Source organism: Podarcis pityusensis, assembly GCF_964106645.2.
Source record: "Podarcis pityusensis genome assembly, chromosome: 2".
In the NCBI taxonomy this organism is placed as follows: domain Eukaryota; kingdom Metazoa; phylum Chordata; class Lepidosauria; order Squamata; family Lacertidae; genus Podarcis; species Podarcis pityusensis.
Window position 1 is genome coordinate 25,380,215 of NC_138029.1, and position 16,417 is coordinate 25,396,631.

Here is a 16,417-nt window from a genome sequence, read left to right on the forward strand (position 1 = left end):
GTGATCCTAGAAGCTGCAAGCTGAAACTCTTGGCAATGTTCTTGCTTGGAAACATTGGCGTCTCTCAGCATTTAAAAGACTTCCATTCTGCCTTTCCTAGATATGCTGAGACCCAGTACACGCTCCTCCCATCGTGCAAACAAGTGAACAAGCCTAGGAGCCTTGGTTAACCAGAGCTTCCAGTTAACATCAAAATCAGGAGCTATGATTAATGACTTCTAAATTAGCCAGGATCTGGAAGCCAGCGCTAAACCATGGCTTCTTTCTGGTTTCTTCAGAAGCTGTTAACCATTTGTGATGATAAACCTTGTTTAGAAGCTGCCTTTTAGGGCAAAGCCTTCACAAAGCATCTTACCTAATCATGAAATGAAATACATTTTGAAACAACGAAGAATCCACATGATAAAATGTTTTTAAACGTGTGGATCAGTTAGTTAAACAAAAATGAATAGTATTTTGGAACCAGATCAATCACAAAGCCTGTGTCATAAAGAAACCTCATTTTAAAAAAACAGTACGATAGATAGAAGAGAGAGAAAGAAGGAGGAAAAAGAAAGAGAAATTAGATATGTTGGCCCTCCACAGAGCTTGAAATGAATTGGATTTCCATAACCCGGAGACGTCTCCAAATAGACACAACCAGTTAAGATGCCATCACTATGCCATGAATTGGATTTTCTTTACATTGAACCATGTTTGTTGGTTCACCTGGTTCAGAAGAAATCATTTTGAGGTGTGTACAGTCTGCTTAAATATTCACTATCTTTAATAATATGTGCCGTACACAGACTTTGTCTTCTTCACTTCTCACTCCTGTCTCTATACCATTTATGAAGACAGAAGTCCAATAGAGATCATTCAAGTCCATGTCTACTTGATCCCTATTTGCATGTTTTTGACAAAGATGGGCCGGGCTACCCACTAGCCAGCATGGTATTAGGTGACCAAACTTCGAAGGAAGGAATAAGGAATGCACTTAGAGTGCATTTCTGAATTCTGTCCTTCCTTTCGCAGGTCTGGTTTGAAACCATGTCCGCAAGGAGGACAATTTTTGAATGCAAGTCGGTCTGCAAAGGAAGATTCCTGCGGAAAGTGGGTCCTGTTTTCTGCAGGGACCAGTGACACGTGGGAGCTCAAAACTGAGAACTCTGAAAAGCAGCCAATCCCAGCAAGGCTTATGTTTGACGCCTGTCAGTTGAGAAGTACGAACTGCAAGCCCGACTTCCAGAAGGGATTGGTGCCACTTGAGAGCTTCTGAGTGGACCCCAACACAGTGAGGCTTGCTATTAAAAGGCACTGAATACAACCCCTGCTTGCCAAGGAACTATTGAGAGTGCACTTTGAGGCTCCTGATTGTTCCTTCGCAGCCAAGTCTTTACCGCATTACATCAGGTGTGGATGCAGAAAACAGCCTCACAGGCCAAATTAGGATCCCCTGCCGAGCCAAATTTGGCCTGTGCACTGGAGGTTCCCTGTCCCTGCTCTAAAATGAATGCGGTTGCAGAAAGAGAATGACCAATATATTGGTAAACCCAAGGATTCACAAACACAGCAGTTGCCAAATAGCCCCCTAATCTTCTTTCTTGATACCTAAGCAAATAAGACCATCATTATAGATCATTATCTAGGACTGTTAGTTAATGATTCTAGCACAGCCAAGTTAATAGCTGCCTTGCCTGTGCTGGAATCATTAAGTAACAGCCCCTGGAAAATGATCCGTAATGATGGTCTTATTTTGAAGATAACTTTCCTGCCCCCCTTTTTTATATAACAAGAATACAAAGCTGAAAATGAATGAACTGCAACTAAAATATTACGTTCATTTTTCACATGGTGTAGTCCTTCCCCTGCCCCCCTCAATACCCTTAAGAGGGTCTCTTCTCCAGTCTTCAGAGAATAGCTGGAAGTGGGGAGGCAGAAAAAGGTCCTCCTTTCCTTCCACTCTGCAGTTTTAATCTAAAATCTTAAGCGCAGTACTGTGCCCAGAGCTCAGAAACTGCTTACACTAATGAAATTCCCTCTCGCAAAATGCGCCTAGAACAATGGGTGTTTCGAACACTGCTTTACGTGCTTGACAGAAAGATTACTTTCATTTTAAATTGGGGCGAGCATTCGGGAAAATGACTTTGACAGTCCCACCCACAATTGAACCCATTCCCCCACTTTTTCTGTGTGACTGTGCACGATTTTACACACTATTTCCAAAATGTAACCCCTGTGTAAGTTGAGAGCTGCCTGCAAACTGCATTCACTTAAGACATACCAGCAACAAAAACCAATCACAGCTGAAAGAATAAATCCCTTTTCTTGGTTCTTACTCTTCTAGTACCGTCCCACAAACAAAATTTTAAAAACTGCTAATATTGACCCAAGTTTTCTGTCTTTTGAACTCCTACCAGGGCTAGCCTTTGGGCTGCTCTGTATGTTATCTGTTGCCCGAACAGGAAACCGCAGTCATATTTTGACGCAAATATGTTTAGTATCCCAGATAGGTGGGTTGGGCAGCTGATGTGAGCAATGGGAAATAATGGAAATCAGTGTCTGTAGGAAAGGATAATGCAGGAAGCGGGCCTCATTGTTCCTCTGGTGAACCTTTCACACCCGTGGATGGTGGGAATCTTTCCTACCTGGCTGTTGTTGTTTTTTGATAGTCTCCAAGATGAATGGAACCATGGCCTAGCTGCAGGAATGTCTGTTTCTGCTTTGTGGTTGCTACGTCCGTGTTCGTCTCATTGCCCTGTCATTAGCATTTTGTAGATGACACCATTAGCAGATGAAGCAGGATTTCATGTGCGTTAGGCTGGGAGGGTGGAAAAGGGTTGGTTGGTTGTTGTTGTAATGCTGTGATGTTGTAACGAAAGAGGCGCTGAGCCAGTTTGAGACGGTTGTTAAGTGGAGGTCCTCAGGTTTGCTCAGAGGCAAGTACGCAGGTGTCAAGGCAAGTTGCCAGATCAGGGGGATTTCTATGAGATTGGAGGAGTATCAGTGCAGTATATTAACATGCCAAAAACCTAGTAAAGGGGAAAAGCAGGCGCGCGCGCGCGCACACACACACACACACAGTATTTCACAGTGCTGCCTCTTTCGTTTTCTTAAGCAGGTAAAGAGAATCCATTCTGTACTTTGCAACTTCAAAAGGGGGAATTAAATCATCAAGACAAAGGTGGAAAACCTGCTATGGCTATGTAATAGTGTTTGTGGGTGATATATGATATAGAAACCACAGTGCTAAGCGATATATACCGTATTTTTCCGCCTATAGAACACCCTCATGTATAAGACGCCCCCTATTTTGGGGGACTTCGATTTAAGAAAATGGGGGGGGGGGAGATACTATCAGTGTAGACATTATTTTAGAGTAAAAAAACATAGTCTTATAGATGGAAAAGTACGGTAAATTGCTGAAATTATCAGTATACACAAAAGAGGAAGGATGTCTTATTTCAAACGAATCCCTCACAAATATTGGCGCGAAACCTCCCCAGACAACCTGTTTTTTGGGTGGCTATTGATTTTCATTGTTGAACTTAATGGTAAGCCTGCTGAAACGGTGGTTCATTAATTCAGTCTCTGTAGAAAAGTCATAAATATCAAGTATTCGTCGCACCTATAACTGAAATCTTAAATTAAGGAGAGTTAAGATACATATACACTGATTGAGAGTACCGCTTGTGTGATAATTCATTGAGGCTTTTTTTAATTTTTAAAAAGGGACAGTGGCGGAGGAACCCTCTCTGGCACCCGGGGCGGGACGTTGAGGGACGGGGCGAACCACTTGGTGGCACACACACAACACCCGTACGGATTGCGCACGTGTGGCATCCTGGATGAACTGCGCATGTGCGGCATCCCATATGGAGTGTGCACACGCAGCAGTGGCAGCCTGTATGGATGCCGCACGAGTGGCGCCCATACTGACTGCACGCACCCTCGGCCTCTCTACAGCTGGGGGGAGGCAGGGGCCATCTTGTCACCCAGAGTGGTACCCGGGGTGGCCCGCCCCCCACTTCGTCTGCCCCTGGACAGCACCCTGTGCAACTCTGTGCATACACTGGGAAATTGCGTGCTGGTTAGAAATGACTGAAGCCTGAAGAGGGTAATGCAAACTCTTCAGGCCAGAGAGGTATCACAAGCTTCTCTGGTGTTTGGATTTTTGAGAGGGCAGGGATGCCATAGGCTGTTTTAGAGGGCACTTTGTGTACCTGGTCAGAGATGTCCTCTGAGTCTATGGCTTCTTCCCCTCAGGATGGGGAGTCTGATCCCTGGGTCATAACACTTTAGGCCGCAAAATGTCTTGGGCCTGTACTGACTGAACCATGACACAGACATTCTGAAGGGCTGTAAACACTTGACCATTATCATTTTGTTTTTGTGTTCTGTTTTGTTTCTTTACCAGGGGTAGGTTGCAGCAATTTAGAAACAAGATATTAAACACAATACACAGTTTAAAAGAAATTAAAGTCGCAAGGGGTACGGTGGGCCCTGAAACATAGCGAATATCTTCTTAAAAAAAGGAAACCCAAGACTTGATTTTATTCCCACCCTACCCCAAATCTCCTTATTGCAGGCCATGCTGGGAATATACTTCCTTCTTTCCCCCCCTTATTCCCATTGTTACAGTTGAATTTGACTTGGATTTTCTTAAAGGGGTTTGTTGTCTGTGCTCCCTAGCAACCTGTAATTTCCAGCTACTTGGGCAAATGAAGGTATGTGTTTGCAGAGTGGCACCTTCTTTTTTTTTATTTTTGCCAACCCAGACATGTTGCAATGACTGGAAGCTACAGGCTAAATATCAAGAGAAGCATTTTTTAACGATGAGAGTTAATTGACGAATGTTGCAATCGACGCCTGAGGAGGTGGTGTGGTGGTTTGTCCATCATTTTGAAGTTGCTGAAAACAAACAGCCCTCTTTTAAGGCTTAGAACTGGAGAACCATGGTTTCCTGATTTTGTTCAAAATGAAACCGAATGTGTGGTATTGGGGTTGTTGTTGTTGTTGTTATTATTATTATTATTATTATTATTACTGTATTATTATTATTTATTGAATTTATATACCGCCCTATACCTGGCGGTCTCAGGGCAGTTCAGGGATGCATATACAGTGGTACCTTGGGTTACATACGCTTCAGGTTACATACGCTTCAGGTTACAGACTCCGCTAACCCAGAAATAGTGCTTCAGGTTAAGAACTTCGCTTCAGCATGAGAACAGAAATCGTGCTCCGACGGCATGGCAGCAGCAGGAGGCCCCATTAGCTAAAGTGGTGCTTCAGGTTAAGAACAGTTTTAGGTTATGTACAGACCTCCGGAACGAATTAAGTACTTAACCCGAGGTACCACTGTAATGTGATTTGTATCTATTGTGCCAGCACACCAGTCTTTTACTTCTGGCTGTCAAAAAGGTGGGGTGAGAGGAAAGACACAAAACGGCCTTGCAGATTTTCTCTACACACGTTCCTGTATTTGACTTTGGGAGGAGATCCTTCCACCTGACACCTGAAATCGAACAATCATAATAGCAACAGAAATGCCGTTGAATTCCTTCCAATATTTTGTAGCATCCCCACACGCCCCCAGCAACACACCTGTGAACCCTTTCATTCCCATTCTTGATGCTGGACATCATGCAGTTCCACAAGACTCCTACTTTATGCAATATAGTGCATATTTATCCATTTAGAAGATGTGTGTTCTGCTTTCTGCCTAAAGCCCTCAAAGCAGCTGACAAGGCCTGTGTAAAACACAACAGATGCACCAGGGCCACAAACACCAAAACACCAGCACCACCAAAATAACCAGGAACACTTACTTCTCACATGCGGGGGGGGGGGGGTCAAGGAAGCGACAGTCTGACTGGAGAATGTCCTAATGTTGTGTTAGCCTGCCTCCCTTCCTCTTTCCTTTCCTTCCCAGAGGGCAGATTGTCTCTGTGGCGATTGTGGAGAGGACAGTCCAAGTCTTCAAATATCTTGCCTTCTGTATGGATTCGTCTCATAGTACAGAGTGCAGTTTTGCCATTTGTAGTCAACCTGCTTTCTGCTCTTGCCGCATCCGGCTGCATGGCTTTCGCCCCTGAGTCTGCATGCCTCCCCAGGAGTGTCCCTATTGTGGGCTACAAAATGGTCAAAAGATATGGATTCGCATCTGTGCTCCTGTCCTGAGGCTTTGTTCTCTAGCTACTTCCTCCCCTGAAGAACTGGAACTTGATGCTGCAATAGATCTACATATTACACCTTCTGCAGGGAGTCCAACTTGAATAAAATATTGGAGTGGGGGGGGTAAGCCCTTCTGCGTGCAATTGATCACATGGCGTGGCACAGATAACCCATTTGAATGGGAATTCCCCTCAACTTGAGGGAGGTCCCCCTCAAATATTTTATGGGGGGGGGGGGAAAGGGACCTCAGCCCCTAGGAGCCCTAAATGGCCTTGGCCCAGTATACTGGAAGGAGCTTCTCCACCTCAGCCCAGACACTGAGGTCCAGCTCCGAGGGTCTTCTGGCGGTTCCCTCGCTGCGAGAAGTCAAGTTACAGGGAACCAGGCAGAGGGCCTTCTCGGTAGTGGCACCCACCCTGTGGAACGCCCTTCCATCAGATGTTAAGGAGGTTAGTAACTATACAACCTTTAGAAGACATCTGAAGGCAGCCCTGTATCAGGAAGTTTTTAATTTTTGATGTCTTACTATGTTTTAATATGTGCTGTAAACTGCCCAGAGTGGCTGGGGAAACCCAGACAGATGGGCGAGGTATATGTTGTTGTTGTTATGGATTTGGCTTCTATGCCTGTCTGGCTTGGCTAGTGTAACCTATTGGTTTTTCCTGTGTTGATACTTTAATGTAGTTTGGGCTAACATAGTAGCCTTTCAACAGGGTTCAGGTTGAAGGGATTTAAAGAAGAGTTTGGCAGGTCAGTGTATAAACCATTGCTTGCTGCGCGATCCATGTGCCTGCTTAATAGAGACTCACTCCTTCAGACCCAGCCACCCAGTTTCTGTGCTAACCAAGTCTCCGTTTTGCCCTTAGGATAAATTCATTCATTCCTGCAATTTTCATTCCATGTTGCTTCATTTTTGACTCGTGTGGATTTCAAAATACCAGGAGCAGAAAGAATCAGGAAAAGCCAGGGTATGGGTCTCTGAGCTATTTAAAACTGCAGAGTCTTTCACAGCACCTCTTTTGACTGGAAGACATGATCACAAAGGTGTCCACTTTGGTTTCGCAACTTTCCCCCACCCCAAAATCACCTGCACATTTTCATTTCCTCTCTCCATATAATGCAATGCTAGAGAGTTAAAAAATAAATTAAGGCAAGATGGACATGTCAGGACGCCATATTATTCTGCTGTGTTGAATGCAGCATTGAGAATATGCAGATGTGTGCTTGAACTGCTGACTGCATCAGTTAGAACCCGAAGTGTATAATCTGAATCCCAACAAAGAAACTTTGTATTTTGAACTCTCTCCTCTTCAGCATTCAGGTGCCTGTGTCAAATTAGACCTGGCACTTAAATCAAGCACTACAAACAAGCCCTGTGCTGCAAGATGTTTCTGAAACCTGAAGAAAAGTTGTTCTTATTCCCCCCCCTTCTCTGTTCTTTATTTCACAGGCAGGAAGAAAAATCCAGGGCTGAAAATTCCTAAAGAAGCATTTGAACAACCACAGACGAGCTCTACGTATGTCTTGAAATCTCAGCATGATTGCTTTGGGTTGGGTTGGGGGGGGGTTGAAGCAGGGGTTCATAAATGTCAACTTGGCGTACTAGTCAGCTATTATTTCTGGTCATCACCAATCCCCTCCCTGAGCCTCCAGGAATGCAGACTCGTCATGGAAGTGAGGCAGGGTCCTCTCCCATTTGTGCAGAGTACACAGAGCAAGAAACAGCGGGAGTCTTTCTGCCGCTTGGAACGTTATTCTGTTTCTTAACCTGCTTGAAAACTGCAGTGGAAGTGAGACCTCCAGAGTAGGGATGTGCGTGATCCAGGAGGTTCTGCTTGCTAGAAGGCTAGGCAAGTGGATTTGTGGACGCCTGGCTTGAAGCGATTGTACACAAAATGGGATTCTTCATAGATATGGTGTTCAGGGTGGCGCGGGAGTGACGAAACAATGGAAAAGCCCGCAGTTGTGCAAGTTAGTGAAAAGAGACTCTGGGTCTGTATTCTGATATTCCAAAGCAAATGTGGTGAAGAATAGAGAAAGGGAAACCACACTTTAAATTATTTTTCTATTACTTGCTATTTAGAAAGAGAGTTAATGGCCCAATATTAAGTTGTTTTGCAAACGTGTGTGGTGAGCTTTACATACCTGCGTAAGTTAACATGATAATATAGTGCAATGCTTATTTCAGATGGATTTTGGAAAGAAGGTTGGTGATGTGAATGCTCCCTAACAAAGACCACAATGCAGAGAAACAACTCTTGCATGCCTAATGGCCTATTGACGTAAAACATTTTCTGTTGGCAAGCTCAGGGGTGTGTTAGAAGCAGTCCAACATAGTACTTCGGGGACTGTGTTTCAATGAGAAGGTGAAAACCATAGGGTTGTATCCTGTGCCACATGCAAGCAGAGTTCTGTCCACACCATAGAACATCCCCTTCTTTTTCTCTCCACATGTCTGAAAATCTGCTCTGGAAAACCTGACTATATTATACGAAGCAGGTGCCAGGCCAATGCCATTTTACATGGTCTTAAAACACTGGCAAGTCTATATAGGTTCTTCACAGACAGGTTTGTGAGGCTGGTGGGAGAGCTTTGCTTTCTTTTCCCCTTACCTATAAAAAGAAGGGAGACCAGGTTTCATCAAAGGTATTTTCCTTTATAACCCCGTTTGCAACCCTTCTAAGCCAAGGTAGTCGCCCTGAACTGGCTATATTCCAAATATTATTGAACCACATCTCTAGAGGAAATAATAAAAAATAAATAAAAAATTGTTCAGTAGCACCTTAGAGACCAACTAAGTTAGTTCTGGGTATAAGCTTTCTTGTGCATGCACACTTCTTCAGATAGAGGTAGTTCTACCTGGGATTTCCAGTGACACTCTATCACTAGATGTGCAGCTACCAGTAGAAAAAGAATTAAATCTTTATGCCGGATCGTAGGGTCAGGATCTCTGGGTTTGGTGAAAGACATTCTCAGATTTTTTTTAATATACCATACCTCACAAGCTCTTGGCTGCAAGATTGAGATTATTGAGTTGTCAAATGACCCATCACAGACCTTGCACCTTGTGTAAACGGAGTAAACAGTGGACAGCTGGTTGCTGTGCCAACTGAGAAAATAATCAGGAAGAAAGAGAGATAGAAAGAGAGAGAGAGAGAGAAAGCAGAAGGAAGGAAGGAAGAATAGAAAGAAAGAAGAAAGAAAGAAAGAAAGAAAGAAAGAAAGAGAAAAGTTTTTCTAGATCCACCTGGCCCCTTAGTCATAATTTCTCAGTCTGTCCTTCACCCGGAAAGTGTGCTCACCTTTATCCTAACCAGATTTCCTTGGAAGTCGGTTCCATTGCTTCCAGATAAAATACATAAACCTGCTTAGTCTTGGCAGCCTCATGATGCGTATCTTGGATCCTTGAAATTTGGTGAATTGCTTGTTACCCGAGGGCCCCCTGACAGTTCTTTAGGTAGCACAACAGACTCTCAACTTTTCTCATTGTACCAAGGTAAGATATGGGTTATGTCAAGGAGGCTTTCCTCTCTAATCTGCCCTGTCTGGCACTGGGCAATGCCCTGTTATTTTCTCTTTCATGTACTGTGTTTGCTGCATGCCTCTCTCTCAAAAAGGGGGTCTGTTTTAGCTTATGGTGCCTCTTTGAACACAGTCTTCAAGGCTTAGCATTTTCTGCCCCCCTCCTCTCTTCCCACAATCTCCCCACAACTCAAAACAGTGAAATGAAGCGTGATCTCCACCAGGAACCTGAGACTGCCCTTGCAGTCAATGAAAGGACTTATTAAGACAGAAGATTCTCTTAGGAGGGCTTTTAATTACCTTATGCAGGGCAATTTTCCATCTCCCACCCCTGATCTTCCTTTGATCTTTCAAGGGACCATGCCTATGCCATCCACAGGTACATACATGGGTCTGTAGCATTAGAAAGTCAAATGCCAGGATACCTCAAAGGGTGATGTTAAAATATGCATATAAGAGAGGACTGCCTAGGATAGAGAAAGTGATGTGGAGAGATTTTCAGAGAGATTTCATGCAGAGCCAGAAATGGAGATTCTGTAGACTTGCTGGAATGGAATGAGAGCTCAACTTTTAGGATTGGAAAAGGATTACAGCTGGCACTGTCAACAGATGAAATCATCTTCCTGTCCTTCAGTCGAAGTAGTGGGATTATAGTACCAAAGGTACTTTTTTTTTTTAGGCTCAGGCTTAGCAATATCAAAAAGTGTGGCTGCTCCTATAAACAGCCATCAAATGTCTACTTACTCTGTCCTCCCCTTTTAATATCTAGTTGAACTCGCCTTGTGTGGTGATGCCACAAAGTTCTACATCCCCCACCCATTGCTCCACAGGCTAGAGAACAAGCTTCCACATGTTGACCATAATGCCTAGCTTTACCGTTAAACCACAGAGCCTAGGGCTTGTCAATCAGAAGGTCGGCGGTTCGAATCCCCGCGACGTGGCGAGCTCCCGTTGCTCGGTCCCTGCTCCTGCCAACCTAGCAGTTCGAAAGCACGTCAAAGTGCAAGTAGATAAATAGGTGCCACTCCGGCAGGAAAGTAAACGGCGTTTCCGTGCGCTGCTCTGGTTCGCCATGCTGGCCACATGACCTGGAAGCTGTACGCCGGCTCCCTTGGCCAATAAAGCGAGATGAGCGCCGCAACCCCAGAGTCGGCCATGACCGGACCTAATGGTCAGGGGTCCCTTTACCTTTATAGAAGGAAGTATAGCTTAATTTAGCAGTTTACATCCACAAGCTGCTGTTCGTTATTAGAAGGAAGGACTGCTTTCCTATTATGTGATTAAAGGCTTCGGTAATTAAGCAGTATATAATAAATAAACAAAAGATTTGCAATCTATATCAAAGCAAGAGCGTTTGAGGCATACTTTTTTCAAAAAGAAAAGAAAACTTTTAATGAAGATTGTCACAATGGTCACATTCAATGACCCACTTATTTTTGGCTGTAGATAGTCTGAGGGAGCGTTATAGGGCACACTTTTTTATATATAAAAAAGAGGTGCCGTGCAAGCTGGCATATATGTTAAACCCATGGGGTACACTGGTTGTGGTTTTACTTGGGCAATTTAGCTGAGCGCCTCCTTACGTATTGGATTAGGAGTCATTTGCAAAACAGGAGCATGACTGACCCTTTATGTTCCATCAGAAAGAAGGGATTTATGGCAAAGCTCAGCATTGCTCACTTTGGTCTTAGCTATTTCTGGTGCAGATTAATACAAGATAAATACAGTCTTTTTTTTACAGGCTGCCTATAAATAGAAGAGTATTTCTTATTTATGGAAAAGATGTTGGCTTTTGCTGGGGGTTACCTGACTTCATTAGTTTCTTACTGCACCGTGTAATTTTTGCAGCCCTGTTTTTTCTTAGTAGAGAAATCCCAAACCAGTGATTTCTAAGGTGGAGTGGGCGCTAAAAATAGATATTGCGGTGGGGTGAGAGAAAAAGAGTGGCAAATTCCAAAATGGGGGCTGGAATTTGGAGATGAAATATTTTGAGTCCGCCACAGGCCCATTTCAGATCAGCTTTAGGGTCTGGTTCAACCCAATATGTGTTTGTATTGCTACTGGGGGTGTTCCTTGCCTGCCACCATTTTGAGCTAGAAAGGGGAATGCGTGTCAGAAAAACTCTGTAGGCAAGAAGGAGGGCCTTGTCACTTGGGAGGGAGAGACCGAGCTTTCTCTTTGGAAAGCTGTTTTAAAAAGCCGCTCATGAGGGTCTTGACAGCTTGTGAAAATTGTCCACTTCTCCCTTTGTAGATAGTAGTTGCAATTGTTCCCCCCCCCCAATTTTTTTTAATTGATTTTCCAAAAATTCAAAACAAACAAACAGACAAACAAACATACATACATCCTGTTTAAATCTTGGTAACATTATTAAGTGACTTCCTCAAATCCCCTTGGTTGAATTTCATTATATATCATTTTAACAGTTTTCCAAAATTGATTTTCTCAAAAAATTAACTTAATCACTTAAAATCTTTCATTCTTTCTAATTTAACTTTAAACATCTTAAATCTTATCCTTACATATTTAAATCCTAAGCCTATTATTTGCAAGCTTTTCCAATTAAGTTATCTTAACATATTTAGCTAAATAGTCTTTAAATTTCACCCAGTCTTGCTGGTACTCCTCCTCCTTCTGGTCGCGGACTCTTCCAGTCAGGTTGACCAGCTCCGAAAAATCTATCATCTTCATCTGCCAATCTTCCACTGTTGGTACTTCCTGTGTTTTCCAATTCTTCGCTAAGAAAATTCTTGCTACAGTTGTGGCATACAAAAATAATTTAACATCTTTCTTGGGCAATTCCAAACCTGTTATTCCCAGAAGTGTAGCTGCAATTGTTATCTCAAAGGAGTGACCATATTTCTTACCAGGAAGTTGGGTTAAAAATGGGAAAGACTCCTCCTTCTGAGTGACCCTTGGCTAATTCTGATGTTGTGTATACATGACATGTATTCACATTTGGTTCCCGGCGCATGGTCTAAAGAAAGTGCACAGCGCACCAGCCTTGCTGAAGCTAAGCAGGCCTTGGATTGCCCCATGCCTGGGACCCCTGCCTGGGTCACCTTGATTTCCTTGAGGGATGAAAGGATGGAATAAAAATGAAGTGTTTGTATGTGTTTTATATGAGCCCTGAAATACTTCCTTCCTAATCTGTTTTCTGGGCCTTCTTGTTTTTCTATTTTGCAGGCCACCTAGAGATTTGGACTCCAAAGCCTGCATCTCCATTGGCGACAAGGTACGGTGATGATCAAATCCAACTTCTAAAGATTTCTGTGCATCCAGCTGGGAAGAAGTGAATTTAAGGGGTGGGTTATAAATAATCTGCTAATCCCATTCCTTGGTACAGAAGTCATTGAGCTTCTTGTCCCTCTTTCCTTGATTCACCTGTTCACTTTATTACAAATTTCACCTACCAAAACAAGGTAAAGGTTTTGACTTTTCACCTCTTTGCTGATGTTGTCTTTGTATTTGGACGCTCTTGGAGTAAAGCTGTATATTTTCTCCCACATTGCTTGGGGTATCAAGGAGGCAACTCTGTTTTACTCAGGAGCAATGGTAAGACCTATGTGGGACCCTGCTAGGGAGTGTCTGGCTGGTATATGCAGGCCCTCATTTGATAATACTATGCACAACCACTTGGTGGTTGACACCAAGTTCTTCCAGTGGTTTGTACAATCACACGACTGTACTTTTAAAAGCAGCTTCACTTACAGCATGGGTAGGCAAACTAAGGCCCGGGGGCCGGATCCGGCCCAATCGCCTTCTAAATCCAGCCCTTGGACGGTCCAGGAATCAGCGTGTTTTTACATGATTAGACTGTGTCCTTTTATTTAAAATGCATCTCTGGGTTATTTGTGGGGCATAGGAATTCGTTCATCCCCCCCACAATAAAATCTGGCCCCCCACAAGGTCTGAGGGACAGTGGACCGGCCCCCTGCTGAAAAAGTTTGCTGACCCCTGACTTACACTATTGCTCCCTTGCCTTCAAGACAGACACGAGTCGAACACTGCATTCTCCATACAAATGTGTATTGCAGCATCCCGTGGTCCACAAATTCAGTTGACGGCTGACTTAAGCTTTTCATGAGAGCATCTGTTTATGAATAAGAATATTGTGTAAGTCCAACAGTTACTGCTTGGCATCCACCTAAGTTTGGAAAATGAGATGCAAATGATAACCAAATTGTGTTAACGCGAAACTGTGTCAGGCAACCATCTGCCTTTGCTCCGGAGAGGCTTGACTTCGTGACGCTCGCTATGCTAATAGCTGAGACCCACTGGGGCAATCGTAAGTGTGTTTTGGAACAGGCAATATTCACTTCCATAGAACTGCGGTTCTGTTAAGTGAAGTCCAAGACTGGATGTGCCGTTGTCATAGGAATCCCTCCTATGACTGCAGTAGATGCAAGCTAAATGGTCAAGTCTTGCATATTTTTAATAGTTTAAGATCTAAGACACATGTGAGATGGCTGCAAAATCAAACGGAAGCCAGCTGTTCGACCACCAGTACAGAGAACCCCAAACTGACTCACGAAAAGTCTGTTCCATCTGGGATTTAATGGCTGGTGAACTACAGCTGTGATTCAAACCAGCTTTCATTTTTTTTTTTTTTAAATATGTTTCAAGTCCTCAGGCTTTGGTGGGTGGGATATTGAAATGCATTTTTGTACCATTTAAAATATATGGGCATCATTTGATTATATTATTTTAACTTGGATGTACTGAAGTTACAGGGGACCAGGCAGAGGGCCTTCTCAGCAGGAGATGAAGAACTACACAACTTTTTAGAAGACATCTGAAGGCAGCCCTGTATCAGGATTTTTTTTAATGTTTGATATTTTATTAGGTTTATCTATGTGCTGTAGAGGGATGCGGGTGGCGCTATGGGTTAAACCACAGAGCCTAGGACTTCCTGATCAGAAGGTCAGCGGCTCGAATCCCCACGACGGGATGAGCTCCCGTTGTTTGGTCCCAGCTCCTGCCCACCTAGCAGTTCGAAAGCACGTCAAAGTGCAAGTAGATAAATAGGTAGTGCTCTGGCGGGAAGGTAAACGCCGTTTCCGTGCGCTGCTCTGGTTTCACCAGAAGCGGCTTAGTCATGCTGGCCACATGACCCGGAAGCTGTACGCCAGCTCCCTCAGCCTATAGAGCGAGATGAGCGCGCAACCTCAGAGTCGTCCACGACTGGACCTAATGGTCAGGGGTACCTTTACCTTTACCTTTACCTTTCTGTCCCTTAAGCTGCCCAGAGGGGCTGGGGAAATCCAGCCAGTTGGGTGGGGTATAAATAATAAAATTATTATCATTATTATTAGAAACAAAAACGAAGAATTCAAAGATCTGACTATGGGAATAGTTAAGAAAAAGACCTGTACACAAATCCCCTGCAAAAAAAAGAGCAGATTGCCTCATTCTCTGGTGACTCCTACTGCTCCGTCAAGGAATAACCCAAATTAATAGGCCAGGTTGCGTTTCCCAAACCCCGCCCCCCTCCAGCTTTTTATGTAACATCTCTACAGAGGCACCTGCTTACTGATATTAATAGCAACAGTTGCTCAGCGCCAAATGCTTATTGCTAAGCTGTGGCTAGCTTTAGCAGCTACCTCCAAACACTTGCTCTCACTGCTGTTAAGCAAGAAAGCTACAAGGCGTTGTTCTCAAGGCCGTAATTTTCAAGTAGACCCAGTATTCAACTTTTACGGCAGGGGGACCGCTAGTAAAACGAGCGTTGAGGTGTGCCAGCAGGTCCACTGCACCTATTTAGAGGAATTATGTGAGTTTGTCAGCAGAACATCAGGTGTTCGTGTCGCTGGTCAGTGCTGTTTGGGTATAAAGGCAAAAGGAGGAATTCCGTATATTCTGAAATGTCCCATGTCGGCACGCCACACAGTTGCTGCAGATGTAGCAATGAGAAAAAGCTTAATCCATTGGGCTGTCACATTTTTGTCCAGTTTGTGTGTCTTCCTATAGGCTTCTAGTTGGTCATTTAAGAGGAAGAAGATGCTGCAATGAATGGGCCTTTGATCTGATCCAACAGAATTATATATACAGTGCTTTTTTCAGGGGGTACGCATACCCCTAAACATTTTGTGAATCTTTGCACTTTTGTCCATTTACTGTATTTACTTTTTCCAATTTGAACTATAAAATTTTCTTGAGTCAAAATGAGAGTACCCCTTATATATAATATATATAATAAAAAATATAAAAAAGTTTGCATACTTTACAATCAACAATACCTTTAATTTACCCATTGACTTCCCATCCCCCTCTCCATAGCATTCTATGTTTATCCTTGAATGCTGCATATTTTAATCGCTAACACTCCATATACACCTCCTGAGTTATTAGCCTTAATGTGTGTTTAATATATTAAATGGTTTGGAAATTAAACAATCAGTCAATCAGTGTTTCTCCCATCCTCTCTTGTTTGGAATTCTCCACGTCCCTTTTCAGGTACTGTATTGCTTGAAGGCCAGTTCTTACCAAATCTGTGACATTTTTCTTGGTTAGAAGAGGGAAAATGCAGCAGGATTGATGTAAGGGCTGATACAGATGGGCACTAGCGCTGTCTGAGCCTTTTCTGTTCAGTCTCACACCTAAGCTGCAGAGTGCTAATTTATTGGCAATGTTGTATATTCATTAGCATTTTATAGGTCTGCCTTTCAGAGACCTAGGCACGCCCCCCCCCCCGCTACTTTTGGTGTTTTGAGATGGGAGGGAGTGAGAGAGCCATCTG

At 43.6% G+C, this 16,417-nt stretch overlaps 1 protein-coding gene and 1 long non-coding RNA gene across 3 annotated transcripts in view; one reads left to right on the plus strand and one right to left on the minus strand.

Moving 5' to 3' along the window:
- LOC308471176 overlaps positions 1 to 16,417 on the minus strand; it is a 124,637-nt gene that overhangs the window by 53,917 nt on the left and 54,303 nt on the right. The gene's annotated exons all lie outside the window — the stretch shown is intronic.
- The window catches only part of MAP2K6 (mitogen-activated protein kinase kinase 6), a 74,634-nt gene that overhangs the window by 29,621 nt on the left and 28,596 nt on the right, over positions 1 to 16,417 (plus strand). For both annotated transcript variants that reach the window (XM_080994935.1, XM_080994936.1), the window contains exons 2-3: positions 7,607 to 7,673; positions 12,865 to 12,913. In XM_080994935.1, coding sequence (XP_080851061.1) covers positions 7,607 to 7,673; positions 12,865 to 12,913 — 116 coding nt within the window. The remainder of the gene's footprint in view (positions 1 to 7,606; positions 7,674 to 12,864; positions 12,914 to 16,417) is intronic.